This window comes from Pelophylax lessonae, assembly GCF_965119305.1.
Source record: "Pelophylax lessonae genome assembly, chromosome: 12".
Lineage (NCBI taxonomy): Eukaryota > Metazoa > Chordata > Amphibia > Anura > Ranidae > Pelophylax > Pelophylax lessonae.
Genome location: NC_138779.1, coordinates 224,294,638 through 224,308,395, shown reverse-complemented (window position 1 = coordinate 224,308,395; position 13,758 = coordinate 224,294,638). Strand labels below are relative to the sequence as shown.

General features: G+C 48.4%; 1 protein-coding gene across 5 annotated transcripts in view; it reads right to left on the bottom strand.

Annotated features, from left to right (window-relative positions):
- SPEN (spen family transcriptional repressor) overlaps positions 1-13,758 on the bottom strand; it is a 110,108-nt gene that overhangs the window by 25,338 nt on the left and 71,012 nt on the right. For 2 of the 5 annotated variants that reach the window (XM_082274218.1, XM_082274221.1), the window contains 6 exons: positions 7,476-7,636; positions 5,757-5,957; positions 3,093-3,244; positions 2,692-2,817; positions 1,120-1,233; positions 446-559 (listed from right to left, as the gene is read on the bottom strand). In XM_082274218.1, the coding sequence (XP_082130344.1) occupies positions 446-559; positions 1,120-1,233; positions 2,692-2,817; positions 3,093-3,244; positions 5,757-5,957; positions 7,476-7,636 (868 nt within the window). The remainder of the gene's footprint in view (positions 1-445; positions 560-1,119; positions 1,234-2,691; positions 2,818-3,092; positions 3,245-5,756; positions 5,958-7,475; positions 7,637-13,758) is intronic. The other 3 variants (XM_082274219.1, XM_082274222.1, XM_082274220.1) reach the window with 2 other exon arrangements.

The following is a 13,758-nucleotide window of genomic DNA, read 5'->3' as shown; positions in this document are numbered from 1 at the left end:
GTCCATAAACTGATTCTATTCACATTTACTCCTGAAGAAGACTGTTCTATTCACATTTACTCCTGAAGAAGACTGTTGGAAATTAGTCAAATTTGCATGTGGAATTTCTTGAATCATTTTCATCCAATTTGAGCTAAAAAAAAAAAAAATAGACATTTTATGATTTGCAGTCTTTTCTGCTTGTGTAATTTTTAATTACAGCTGTAATAAACTTCTTGATTTTAGGTTATCGTTTTATCTATATATGTCAACACACAATCCACGGCTACCCTGGTCTATGCTTGTGTTGTAATATGGACGTATAGCACACCTTGTCCTCCTGGTAACAATATTTGATTATAGCCCCCCCCCCCCCTCCCCACTGTCACAACTAGATCAGGATGGAAAATTTTCCTATGTGAATGTTTGAAATCATGATGCAGTTATTAAGGTGGTCTGTGCACACCTTAACGATAGTCCCACCAATCTTCCTCCCCTTGGTCTCTTTTACAGCTGCCTGGGCAAATTCAATCTCACTGTAGAGAATCAGGGCCATGCCTTTAAAGCGGTCGTACACCACCTGTCGGGGAAAAACAAACAAAGAACAGAGGACATGAGAGCGGCGCCCACTTAGGACTCGGTCAAAGATCAGCAATCGTCCTGTTTCAGTGAGGATTATTTTTTTGATTCAATGCCATCTTCTACCCAACGGAGTAAATTTAAAAAAAAGCAGACTTTAGCAGTCTACTTTGCCTACAAATGAACACTAAGGGCTGTATGGTCAGGATCTGCGCACTCCCGTAGGTTATTGTTACTGGTAAGACAGCTGTAGATTTGTACTAAGGGGGGGTGTAAAGCAATCGTTATTCTGGTTCTATATTGGAAGGGGTGTCCTATCAGCTGTCGGTTATGTGTGTCTAGTGCCACCTGCCATTATGCACGGTGCAGACTTTGGGCATCTAAAAGTGTACAATAAAGTTTACTATTACAAATACAGACAAAACAATGTGTTACAGATCGTTCTGTCTTTTTACGGTAGGCAGCCATCATGTCTGACAATATATGTTTTTAAGGAGGGAAAAGGACAGAAAAGATGCAAGAGGATGTAGGTTCATCTTAGGCCACCAACTGCCCACCTACCTTCAGCACAGGCCCGTAACGGCTAAAATGACGTGTTAAATACTGATCAGTGACGTTGGAGGGCAAGCCATCTATCCAGACGCAGTTGGTTGGCATACTTTTCCCAAAGCCCAGCTGTAGGGAATAGAAGTCATCATGTAAGCTCACTTTTCCAGTAGAAAAGAAAATACCAATTCAAATAATGTGAAAACTGTACAAAGAACAGAATTCCTATTCTGGAGCCTGAAGCCTGGATATGCAGCGTAATGTGCTCCCTGGATCAGGAGTATGTAGAGTTGGGGGCTCCCTCGATCAGGAGTATGTATGTAGAGTAGGGGGCTTCCTGGATCAGGAGTATGCAGGATATGGGGCTCTCTGGATCAGGAGTATGCAGGGTAGGGGACTCTCCGGATCAGGAGTATGTATGTAGAGTAGGGGGCTCCCTGGATCAGGAGTATGCAGGGTATGGGGCTCTCTGGATCAGGAGTATGCAGGGTAGGGGACTCTCCGGATCAGGAGTATGCAGGGTAGGGGGCCTCCCTGGATGAGTATGCAGAGTAGGGTCTCACTGAATCTGGAGTATGCAGAGTAGGGGGCTCCCTGGATCAGGAGTATGCAGAGTAGGGGGCTCCCTGGATCAGGAGTATGCAGAGTAGGGGCTCCCTGGATCAGGAGTATGCAGAGTAGGGGGCTCTCCAGGTCAGGAGTATGCAGAGTAGTGGGCTCTCCAGGTCAGGAGTATGCAGAGTAGTGGGCTCTCTGCATCAGGAGTATGCAGAGTAGTGGGCTCTCTGCATCAGGAGTATGCAGAGTAGTGGGCTCTCTGCATCAGGAGTATGCAGAGTAGTGGGCTACCTGCATCAGGAGTATGCAGAGTAGGAAGAGAGAGTGAGCTGAGCGGTAACGTGATCGCTGGGAGCCGCTCTGATATAGGTACAGATCGGAATATTTTTTTATATAAGACAGGCACAGGAGCACTTAGTGTTATATTACAGAGTGGATGGGATTATTTTATAATAAATAAAAGAGTAGCAGGAGTGGAGGGGCGGGTGCTGATACAGCAAAATGGCAGGGAGGGGAGTGGGGGGAAGAGGACACAGGAGACAGAAAGCAGGGCTGCAGACGACGGAGGCACGTACACTGACCACGATGTCAGGGCTCAGTAGCCATGATACACCGTGGTCAGTTTACAGAGGGGAGGGTAGAAACTGGCAGCATCAGCCAGGTTTTTTAGGTGATACGAGGTGCCAAATTACACAGCACAAGCACCGTGCTGTATAACATGCTTAAGGAAACCGTATCTGTTTTTTTTTTGGGGTAAAAAATGCTTTAAGCACAGAGATCTTATCCTTGAAGTCTGAGAGACACAAGAAGGTATTAGGGGATTTGATATTGGCTGGAAAGCCCTTTAAATGGGAGAAGGTCACCACCTAGTATTGGGTTACAGCTATTGTATAGGACATGTGGATAGGGAGCAGCCTGCTGCTAGGATGGCCCAGCTACTCAGCAGACATTCCATTCCAACGCCTTGCAGTCAGCTTGACATTTCCAGGACAGAGTAGAAAGAAGCTGATTCAGTATGGCGCTCCATACCTTCAACCGGTTGTTCCCCAGATACTCTCCATCCATCTTCTTAATGGCTTTGCAGACACTGGTGATATCGCTGTACTGCAGAAAGGCGTACTGTGGAACCCCATTCAACTTCTTCACATCGATATCCTGGACAGCAGAGGAGAGGAATACAGTCAGATCGATAGTGCGAGAGCAGAATGAACATACACCCAGCTGGAACTTAACAGGATTAAAAATGGACAGACACACAAAACTACAGCTGGACGTATTGATTGCTAATGAAAGCCAGATTCAAGGTTTGCATCTCGGGGTCTGAGAAGATATGAGCATCATGTGCGGCTGGAAGGTGAACACTCAGCAGGGGGACACAACTACACAGGAGGAGACCATGCTGTGTGTAGAGTCATACAAGGCCAGCATACCACAATATCTCCGAAGCGCTGGAATACGTTGTGCAGGTCGAGGTGAGTGGTGGTCTTCTCCAAGTTACCAATGAAAAGGGTGCGAGTGGCTTTGGGGTGAAATTCATCTATTCTCTCATCCAGAGGTCGAAATTCATTCTCGCTTTCCGTTTCTGGAGGGAAAACAAGAGCCAAAATGTAAAGAATGTAATCAGAGAGATGAGTAAGGATTCCATAATGGAATGTTCAGTGATACAACACGGTAGGCACATGGCTAGCACATCCCAATGGCATGGCAAGATCATCTCATCAACACTACAGATCCCAAAACCAGGTCATTGGGCAAATTATAGGACCTCCTATGAGGGTTGGATGAATGGGAAGAACACCCCATCCACACCTGTGTGACTTCTCATGTGACTTCAGACATCAAAGTTACATGACACGTTGTACCTAAATCTTTCCAATGATCACCATTCATAGGTGTGGGATTTAAAGTCACAGCGACTTTGAAGTAATTCATGCACTAATTTGGTCCAAATTTCATGAAACCTGAGGGCCACAGACTTCAATCTTAACCCTTAAAAGTAGCATGAATGTCGTACCTGAATGTTTTAAATGCATCAGTGGGTTCCGACTTTGCAGAGGGACAAGTCACATCCAAGTCGCACCCATCCAAAGCCCTGTGACTTTGGAGTCCTACAAGTGTGAATGGTGCATAAAATGTACCGATCTGATCAATCTCTGTTTATGATTCACATTGTTACCCATCCTATATGTACGCTATGCAAGTTCTGCTTCCTTCTCAGTAAGGCCACATTCTTGGGCCCAGCACAGATTACATGCAAGGACCCCAGCAGGGCTTTCCAGTGATTAGCTGCGGGAGGCAGCCCCACTGAAAGCAATGGGAGGCTGTTGGCTCCTGTAGCTAATTGTAGACGCTTGCATGTAATCCCTCATGCAGCAATCAGCTGCCAGTAATCAGGCCTGGACATAGACAGTCTGTATTCAGGGCCATTCACTCTTAGGTGATCGCTGCACGAGTAATGACATGTGAGCGGCTGCGAATAGCTGCAGGAGCCAACAGCCTTCAATTGATTTTCTTTTATCCGGAAAAATACTTTATTAACATTGGGCCAGTACAACACAATACAGCCAGCAGATTAGATTTGTATAAAATATACAAACACGACCTCAGCAGCACCATGTCACAATGTATATGCATGTACACGTGAGATCCGTGCATTAAATAACTATAGCTCCATTCCGGTCACCAATCGTATATATCCATCAACAAGAATAGTGCATCAATCTGTAATCTAGCAGCCGGCCCATGACCAAATCTACTGGTGCTAAGCCAGGGACATTCAGCCAGGAAACCCATAGCCTATCATACTTTCCGGAGCATGCCCTGTGTTGGTAGACCAGCTTTTCCATTCCTATAGTATTACCCACTGCCGTAATCCACTCCTTTATGTTAGGGGGATTGTCAGATTTCCAGTGTACCATTAGAAGTTTGCGTGCCAAGAGCAGGGTGATAACAATTGCCTCTTTAGTGTAATTCTTCCATTCCAATTCATCTAGTATACTGAGTAGACAGTGCTTGGGATCCATACCTGGTATACTCAGTGTCCATCACCCCTGTCCAATACACATGCAACTTGGGGAATCTCCACAATAGGTGTATTAGGTCTCCATGATCACTTGTACAGATGGGGGTTAGCAATCAGCCCCTAACATGCGGTCTTTGGGGTGTGAGGTATACCCTCAGGATAATGTATAGTTGGGTCAATCTCTGTGTTACGTTTAACGAGCACGTTGGCACCGATTGTAAGGCCTCTTCCCATTGGTCTTCTGTAATCTCCCTGATGTTCCTATTCTCCCTAACTGTCAGAGGATGCTTTTTTAGAAAAGGGTACCAGCCTAACATAGCATTGTGATATAAACCCTTTGGATGTCTCTGCCTCTCTAATTAAAGTAGATAAAGGTGTCGGAGACATAGTCCGTCCAAAGATCTACCCTGCACTGTCACCGCGTGTCTCAACTCCATGTAATAAAAGAGCATGGAGTCTGCGAGATAACATTTATACTTTGGCTCTTCAAAGGGAAGTAGTGAGCCATTCATAAAAATTTGGCTAAGATAAAGCACGCCATACCCTCTCCATTTAGCACCATGTTGCAGCTTAGCCAGCTCCACGTAGGTCCCATTGGATCAAACAGGGCTATACTCCGAGTATCCCGTAACCCCCTGAAGATATTTAGCCCTATTCCAAACCTTCTGAATAGGATTGTACTTCGGGTATAATTTATGTGGTTTAGCCAGCGCCACCCTTCTATTACTTTCAATGGGACTGCCTCTAATCACTGGGAATCTCCGCTGGGGTTCCCACCTGGTTTAATGCTCCTCTCCCTCTATGCAAGTCTATCACTCTACTCATGGCCTTGATGTATTCATTCATAGAATACAAAGTTCCCTGTGAATGGCTGAGCAGTGCCTTGTTCCGGGTGTGAGACCGGAAGCTCCCCACCTTAGTGCCGGAACCCAGCGCTCTATACTCCATAGAGCGGACACATCTAGTGGTGAAGGTCATAGTTCAACTGGACCAACTAGGAGATCAGCTTTAAAGCCAAAACTAAAAGGGCAAAATGTAAAAGGTAGGGTCATCCCTCAGAGAGGCAACTTACCCGGACCAACCCAGGCTGTGACTTCTATCTGCATGCCGAAGAACAGCTTGCCCTTTGATGCATTAAGTGCTTTTTCCTGATCTTCCTGCTGCCGGAAGAAGACCAGACCGTATCGCTCCTCAGACACCCCGTGTATCTGCACCGATGTCACCTTTCCATACTTCTTAAACTCATGGAAGAGGCCATCCTTAAGGCTTGTATCTGGAGGAAAACACAGAAACCCGTTACAGAACCAACTGGATAAAATAACCAGAACATACGAGAAGGAATACAGCTAAAAAAAAGTCACCAATAATACCAATATTTACTCAACTGTATGACCTACACAAGCCAACATCCCACAAGCACACGCGACCTACACAAGCACACATCCCACAAGCACAGGACCTACACAAGCCAACATCCCACAAGCACAGGACCTACACAAGCACACATCCCACAAGCACAGGACCTACACAAGCCAACATCCCACAAGCACAGGACCTACACAAGCACACATCCCACAAGCACAGGACCTACACAAGCCAACATCCCACAAGCACGACCTACACAAGCCAACATCCCACAAGCACGACCTACACAAGCCAACATCCCACAAGCACGACCTACACAAGCCAACATCCCACAAGCACGACCTACACAAGCCAACATCCCACAAGCACGACCTACACAAGCCAACATCCCACATGCGCACACATCCCACACGCGCACACATCCCACACGCGCACACATCCCACACGCGCACACATCCCACACGCGCACACATCCCACACAAGCACACATCCCACACAAGCACACATCCCACACAAGCACGACCTACACAAGCCAAGTCAGATTGCTTCCTTACAGGCATTACACATTTAATGTTCCCACATATACCATGCAGGAGACTGCAAGGATCATAGAGTCTGATTCCACAGTACCGCACACTGTCCATCATATTATACCTGAGCATCCATCAATAGCTGTAAAATAAAACCAGCTCCTCTTCCACATATTGTCCCAATCTTCCACTCCTCTCCTCCCTCTCTATAGTCTCCTCAGTACCCACTTCCATGTTCACCTCCAGGACTTCTCCCCATCCTCAGGAACTCCCTTCCCCAATCTGTCCAGAGCCTCTCCACCCAGCATCTGAAACTCCCTACCCCAATCTGTCCAGAGCCTCCCTCCCCCATCCTCTGGAACTCCCTACCCCAATCTGTCCAGAGTCCCCCCCCCTTCCTCTGGAACTTCCTGCCCCAATCTGTCCAGAGTCTCCCCCCCTTCCTCTGGAACTCCCTACCCCAATCTGTCCAGAGCCCCCCCCCTTCCTCTGGAACTTCCTACCCCAATCTGTCCAGTCTCCCTCCCCCTTCCTCTGGAACTCCCTACCTTAATCTGTCCAGAGTCCCCCCCCCCTTCCTCTGGAACTCCCTGCCCCAATCTGTCCAGAGTCTTCCCCCCCCCCCTTCCTCTGGAACTCCCTGCCCCAATCTGTCCAGAGTCGTCCCCCCCCCTTCCTCTGGAACTCCCTGCCCCAATCTGTCCAGAGCCTCTCCCCCCCATCCTCTGGAACTCCTTTCCCCAGTCTATTCAGAGCCCCCCCCCCCCATACTCTAAAACTCCCTACCCCAATTTGTCCAGAGCCTCACACAAACATATGAATAATAGATTAGACCCCCCATTCACTCTCTTCTCCCCACATTTATACAGACTGTGACCAGGACAAAGATCTCCTACCTGTAGATCGCACAGGGAGATTCTGGACTTTGATCCCGAAACTTTTGCGCGGTTCATCCTTGTCCAGAGAGAGCAGCGGCTGGACCGGAGGTGCGGGAACGGCGGCAGACTGCACCGACCTGGCGGGAGAGTCATCACTTGACGTACTGCTGGAATCACTGCTGCAACAAAACAAACACCAATCAGCATGGCGGTGGCCAAGGGACTGGGCTACGTGTCATTGGCTATGGTGAAATGATGGCCCCTCCCAGATTTTATCCTTCACTATCTCTCTGAACTGGCAGACCAGTCACATGATGAAGCACACGGCTGATACAGGGTCACTATTACAGTGGTAAGGCCAACACCGAGCAGAAACAGGAGATCAATAATCAAACATGGAGAGATGTTCACATTACGTGATACAGAATACCAAAATCTCACACACATAGTAAAGTACCTATTATATTTACAGTGGGTATAGAAAAGAATCCCCCCATATAGCAGACAGTTGGGGCACACATGTATTAAAGGGGGAGGGGGTGTGGGAAATGGGGGGCGGGGTATAAAAAAGAATCCCCCCCCTTTTCAAATAATCACATTTTGTTGCTTTGCAGCTTGAAATAAAGACAGATAAAGTTTTGGTTTGATCCAGCTGTATTTACTCCGTGCAAATTACAGCATCCAAGTGAAAGATATAACATATCAGAGACAACAGAATAACTGAGTTGGAGAAAGGATTCCCCTCAGTATTTTGTTGGACCCCCTTTTGCTGTAATTCCCGCCTTTAGTCTGTTGGGATTTGTCTCTTCTAACTTTGCACATCTAGACTTTGCAATATTTGCATGTGCTTCTATGCAGAACTGCTCAAGTTCAGTTACATTTAATGGTGACCATTTGTGGAATGCAATGTTCAATCATTCCACAGATTTTCAATGAGGTTTAAGTCTGGGCTCTGAGTAGGCCATCCAAGGACATTTCCTGCCTCCTCCTCCAACCACTGTGCTCATTGGTATACATTCCCCTCGTTCTCCGCCAACCACTGTGTGCTCATTGGTGGACATTCCCCGCCTTCTCCTCCCGCCACTGTGTGCTCATTGGTGGACATTCCCCGCCTTCTCCTCCAACCACTGTGTGCTCATTGGTGGACATTCCCCGCCTTCTCCTCCCGCCACTGTGTGCTCATTGGTGGACATTCCCCGCCTTCTCCTCCAAACACTGTGTGCTCATTGGTGGACATTCCCCGCCTTCTCCTCCAACCACTGTGTGCTCATTGGTGGACATTCCCCACCTTCTCCTCCAACCACTGTGTGCTCATTGGTGGACACTCCCCGCCTTCTCCTCCAACCACTGTGTGCTCATTGGTGGACATTCCCCACCTTCTCCTCCAACCACTGTGTGCTCATTGGTGGACATTCCTGCCTTCTCCTCCAACCACTGTGTGCTCATTGGTGGACATTCCCCCCCTTCTCCTCCAACCACTGTGTGCTCATTGGTGGACATTCCTGCCTTCTCCTCCAACCACTGTGTGCTCATTGGTGGACATTCCCCGCCTCCTCCTACAACCACTGTGTGCTCATTGATGGACATTTCCCCCGTTCTCCTCCAACCACTGTGTGCTCATTGGTGGACATTTCCCCTGTTCTCCTCCAACCACTGTGTGCTCATTGGTGGACATTCCCAGCCTCCTCCTACAACCACTGTGTGCTCATTGGTGGACATTCCCCACCTCCTCCTACAACCACTGTGTGCTCATTGGTGGACATTCCTCACCTTCTCCTCCAACCACTGTGTGCTCATTGGTGGACATTCCTCACCTCCTCCTACAACCACTGTGTGCTCATTGGTGGACATTCCTCACCTCCTCCTACAACCACTGTGTGCTCATTGGTGGACATTCCCCAACTTCTCCTCCAACCACTGTGTGCTCATTGGTGGACATTCCCAGCCTCCTCCTACAACCACTGTGTGAGCATTGTTGCTGTGTGCTTTAGAAGGGAAACCTTCCCATTCACAACTTTCTGCCAGCAGAGGGCAGGAGACCTTCCTCAAGAATTTGGTGGAATTCTGCCCCATCCAGTTTTCCTTCTATCCCAACAAGTCCACCAGTCCCTGCTGCAGAGAAACACCCCATGACAGGATATTATCCCCCGCCCCCACATAACATGATACTACCACCCTATGACAAGATATTATCCCCCCCTCCACAAGAGAATGTTGCCGCCCCCCACAACAGGATGTTGCCCCCCCCCCCAAATGCTCCAGGAAAGCGCTTTCATGCTGAGCTAAGTATGATGACCACAGCTGATCACAGCAGAAAGTGAAATGTTTTTGTGTGCCATTGAGAAGGGGATTGGCTACGCCTGATTGAGTTTACAAGTCATTTTTATGAGGGGGGGGGTCCTTTTTCCAACTCCGTAATTCTGTTTTTGAATTTATTTTTTCCTGCCATATTTCATTCGGAGGTTATAAGTTGCACTGAGTAAATACAGTGGATAAAAGAAAAAACGGTGTCAGTCTTCCTTTCAGGCTGCAAAGCAACAAAATGTAATTATTTTAAAGGGGGAGGGGGTGATTCTTTTCTATAACCGCTGTATAAAACAATTGAAGCGATGACCGGAGATCTCCAGAAGGGGGCGCTCCACACCCACAAGTCAGAGTCACTGACAGCCATGTTCAGTCAATGACAATTAAGGTTGGACAGAGGAAAGAGAAAAACGAGCCATACAACCAGGTGACTGGCTGCCTATAGAGAGGAGGAGCGGTCATGTCAGGAAATAGAAGCTGTATGCAGATAAACGATGGAATGTTATCTACTGAATAATGCAGTCCTAGCATGTGGAACTTCTCTAGGCTCCAGTGTGATCGCACTCTGTGCTATCAGACACCCCAACATTTACCTGCCAGGGTGGGGGATTGGGGGAAGGGAGCTTGTCTGGGCCAATTTGTCTTTGAAAGTGCATGTTCCAGAGCAGCCGCCCTCATCCTTCCCTCACTACTTGCTGGCCTGGGAATAGGCATGCATATAAGTGAAGGCTGCAGGTCAGCCAGAGGATCAGCACAGCAGCCCTGAACCTTGTAAAGTCCTTCTGCAATGGCAGCCCCTCTGTACCATAACAGGACACACAAAGGACTATTAGACGAAGATCTCAAGGATCAGAACATTCAGGGGTATGAGAGAGGATTACAGCCACACACACCTACACAGGGGGAACTGGATGGACGATTGTCTTTATTCAACTTCACCTACTATGTAACTATGTATGTAACTATGTAGCCTGTCTCAGGTACAACTAAAAGTGACAAGCTAAGTACAGGACACAAGACAGATGTCTCCTGGGAAAGCAGAGCAGTATATCAGACAGGTAAGGATGGACAGGGAGCACCATCCAGTCTGGGGTACAAAGGATGAAGTCCTAACTTCCCCATTCTATACTGGGACACACATACACACCATGTGTCTGCTTATAGGAAATGGCACTTATAAAGTCCTTTCTATACCGAGCACACTGATGGCTAGCTACCTGACTATTTCAGGACACAGCCAGGAACTCAGCAGCTGCAGACATTTCACAGCACTTCTAGTATATCCCAGAATGACAGAGCCTACAGAGGCTTTACAGACCCTACCGAGTCCTCTACAGACCCTACCGAGTCCTCTACAGACCCTACCGAGTCCTCTACAGACCCTACCGAGTCCTCTACAGACCCTACCGAGTCCTCTACAGACCCTACCGAGGCTTTACAGACCCTACCGAGTCCTCTACAGACCCTACCGAGTCCTCTACAGACCCTACCGAGTCCTCTACAGACCCTACCGAGTCCTCTACAGACCCTACCGAGTCCTCTACAGACCCTACCGAGTCCTCTACAGACCCTACCGAGTCCTCTACAGACCCTACCGAGTCCTCTACAGACCCTACCGAGACTTCTACAGACCCTACCGAGACTTTACAGACCCTACCGAGTCCTCTACAGACCCTACCGAGTCCTCTACAGACCCTACCGAGTCCTCTACAGACCCTACCGAGTCCTCTACAGACCCTACCGAGTCCTCTACAGACCCTACCGAGTCCTCTACAGACCCTACCGAGTCCTCTACAGACCCTACCGAGTCCTCTACAGACCCTACCGAGTCCTCTACAGACCCTACCGAGTCCTCTACAGACCCTACCGAGTCCTCTACAGACCCTACCGAGTCCTCTACAGACCCTACCGAGTCCTCTACAGACCCTACCGAGTCCTCTACAGACCCTACCGAGTCCTCTACAGACCCTACCGAGTCCTCTACAGACCCTACCGAGACTTTACAGACCCTACCGAGACTTTACAGACCCTACCGAGACTTTACAGACCCTACCGAGACTTTACAGACCCTACCGAGACTTTACAGACCCTACCGAGACTTTACAGACCCTACCGAGACTTTACAGACCCTACCGAGACTTTACAGACCCTACCGAGACTTTACAGACCCTACCGAGACTTTACAGACCCTACCGAGACTTTACAGACCCTACCGAGACTTTACAGACCCTACCGAGACTTTACAGACCCTACCGAGACTTTACAGATTCTAGAGGCTAAATAGGCCCTACCGAGACTTTACAGACCCTACCGAGACTTTACAGACCCTACCGAGACTTTACAGACCCTACCGAGACTTTACAGACCCTACCGAGACTTTACAGACCCTACCGAGACTTTACAGACCCTACCGAGACTTTACAGACCCTACCGAGACTTTACAGACCCTACCGAGACTTTACAGACCCTACCGAGACTTTACAGACCCTACCGAGACTTTACAGACCCTACCGAGACTTTACAGACCCTACCGAGACTTTACAGACCCTACCGAGACTTTACAGACCCTACCGAGACTTTACAGACCCTACCGAGACTTTACAGACCCTACCGAGACTTTACAGACCCTACCGAGACTTTACAGATCCTACCGAGACTTTACAGATCCTACCGAGTCCTCTACAGACCCTACCGAGGCTTTACAGACCCTACCGAGTCCTCTACAGACCCTACCGAGGCTTTACAGACCCTACCGAGACTTTACAGACCCTACCGAGACTTTACAGACCCTACCGAGACTTTACAGACCCTACCGAGGCTCTACATATCCTACAGTTGCACCTTACGTATACACAGGACGCAGAGTTGCACCTTATGTATACACAGGACGCAGAGTTGCACCTTATGTATACATCTTGAAGTTTTGGGTACCCCCACCCACTATAAAACAAAAAAACCCTCAGGGATTGTAGGAAGCCCTCAGGGATTGTAGGAAGCCCTCAGGACAGCTGTGACAGACCTGAGAACTCAGCAGAGATCTCATAAGAGACACCAATGATTGGGGGGAGGGGGGGTCAGTTTTGGGTGAAGGGATCATTTAATAGTGATCATTCAGAAAAAAGTCATCCGGCCATGACTGGCGTAAGACAAAATGAGACGGCTCATATACAAATTTAAAACAAGCAACCATTAAACCATGCCTGTAAATCGAGCAGCCAATCAGATTGTTTGGTTCCTGTTTCTAGGGCAGGTCAGTGAGATGGAAGGGAGAGTTGGTTGCTATAGTCACAGCTGTAGAGCTTTCAGGCTGACAATCATACAGAAGGTTTCTCAGCTCCATGCGGTCCAGGACAGATACTGAGCACCGTTCAGCCAATGTGTAATAGTGCATGGAGTACATGACATTGGCTACAAAGGAGGGAACACATTTGTAGAGGGTCATGGTTTAGGTACGGCTTCTTTGGTTTTTTTTTCAGCTTGGACCAATGCAAGTTTGTACATACCATACCTGTGGGTAACCCGTGGAAGCTGGAAGTCCCACTACAACAATGATCACCCCTAGCTTCCACATCCCATGCCCTGCTGTATAGTGAACACAGGGGGTTGCTTGCTTGGCATGGGAGCTATTCGCAGAATGCTTTGCATTAACCTCAATGAATGCAAAGAGCTTTCTGATTGCACAAGGTGGAGATGAAGACGTCACTGCCCCGACTCTTCCCCTCATCCAACCAGAAAATGCTTTGCATTTTGAAATTTCAAGTTGTTCTGTGAATGGCACCTGTGCCAGGTGAGTGACCCCCCTGTATTCACAATGCAGCAGGGCAGCTGTCCCAGGTGAGTGACCCCTGTATTCACAATGCAGCAGGGCAGCTGTGCCAGGTGAGTGACCCCCCTGTATTCACAATGCAGCAGGGCAGCTGTCCCAGGTGAGTGACCCCTGTATTCACAATGCAGCAGGGCAGCTGTGCCAGGTGAGTGACCCCCCTGTATTCACAAT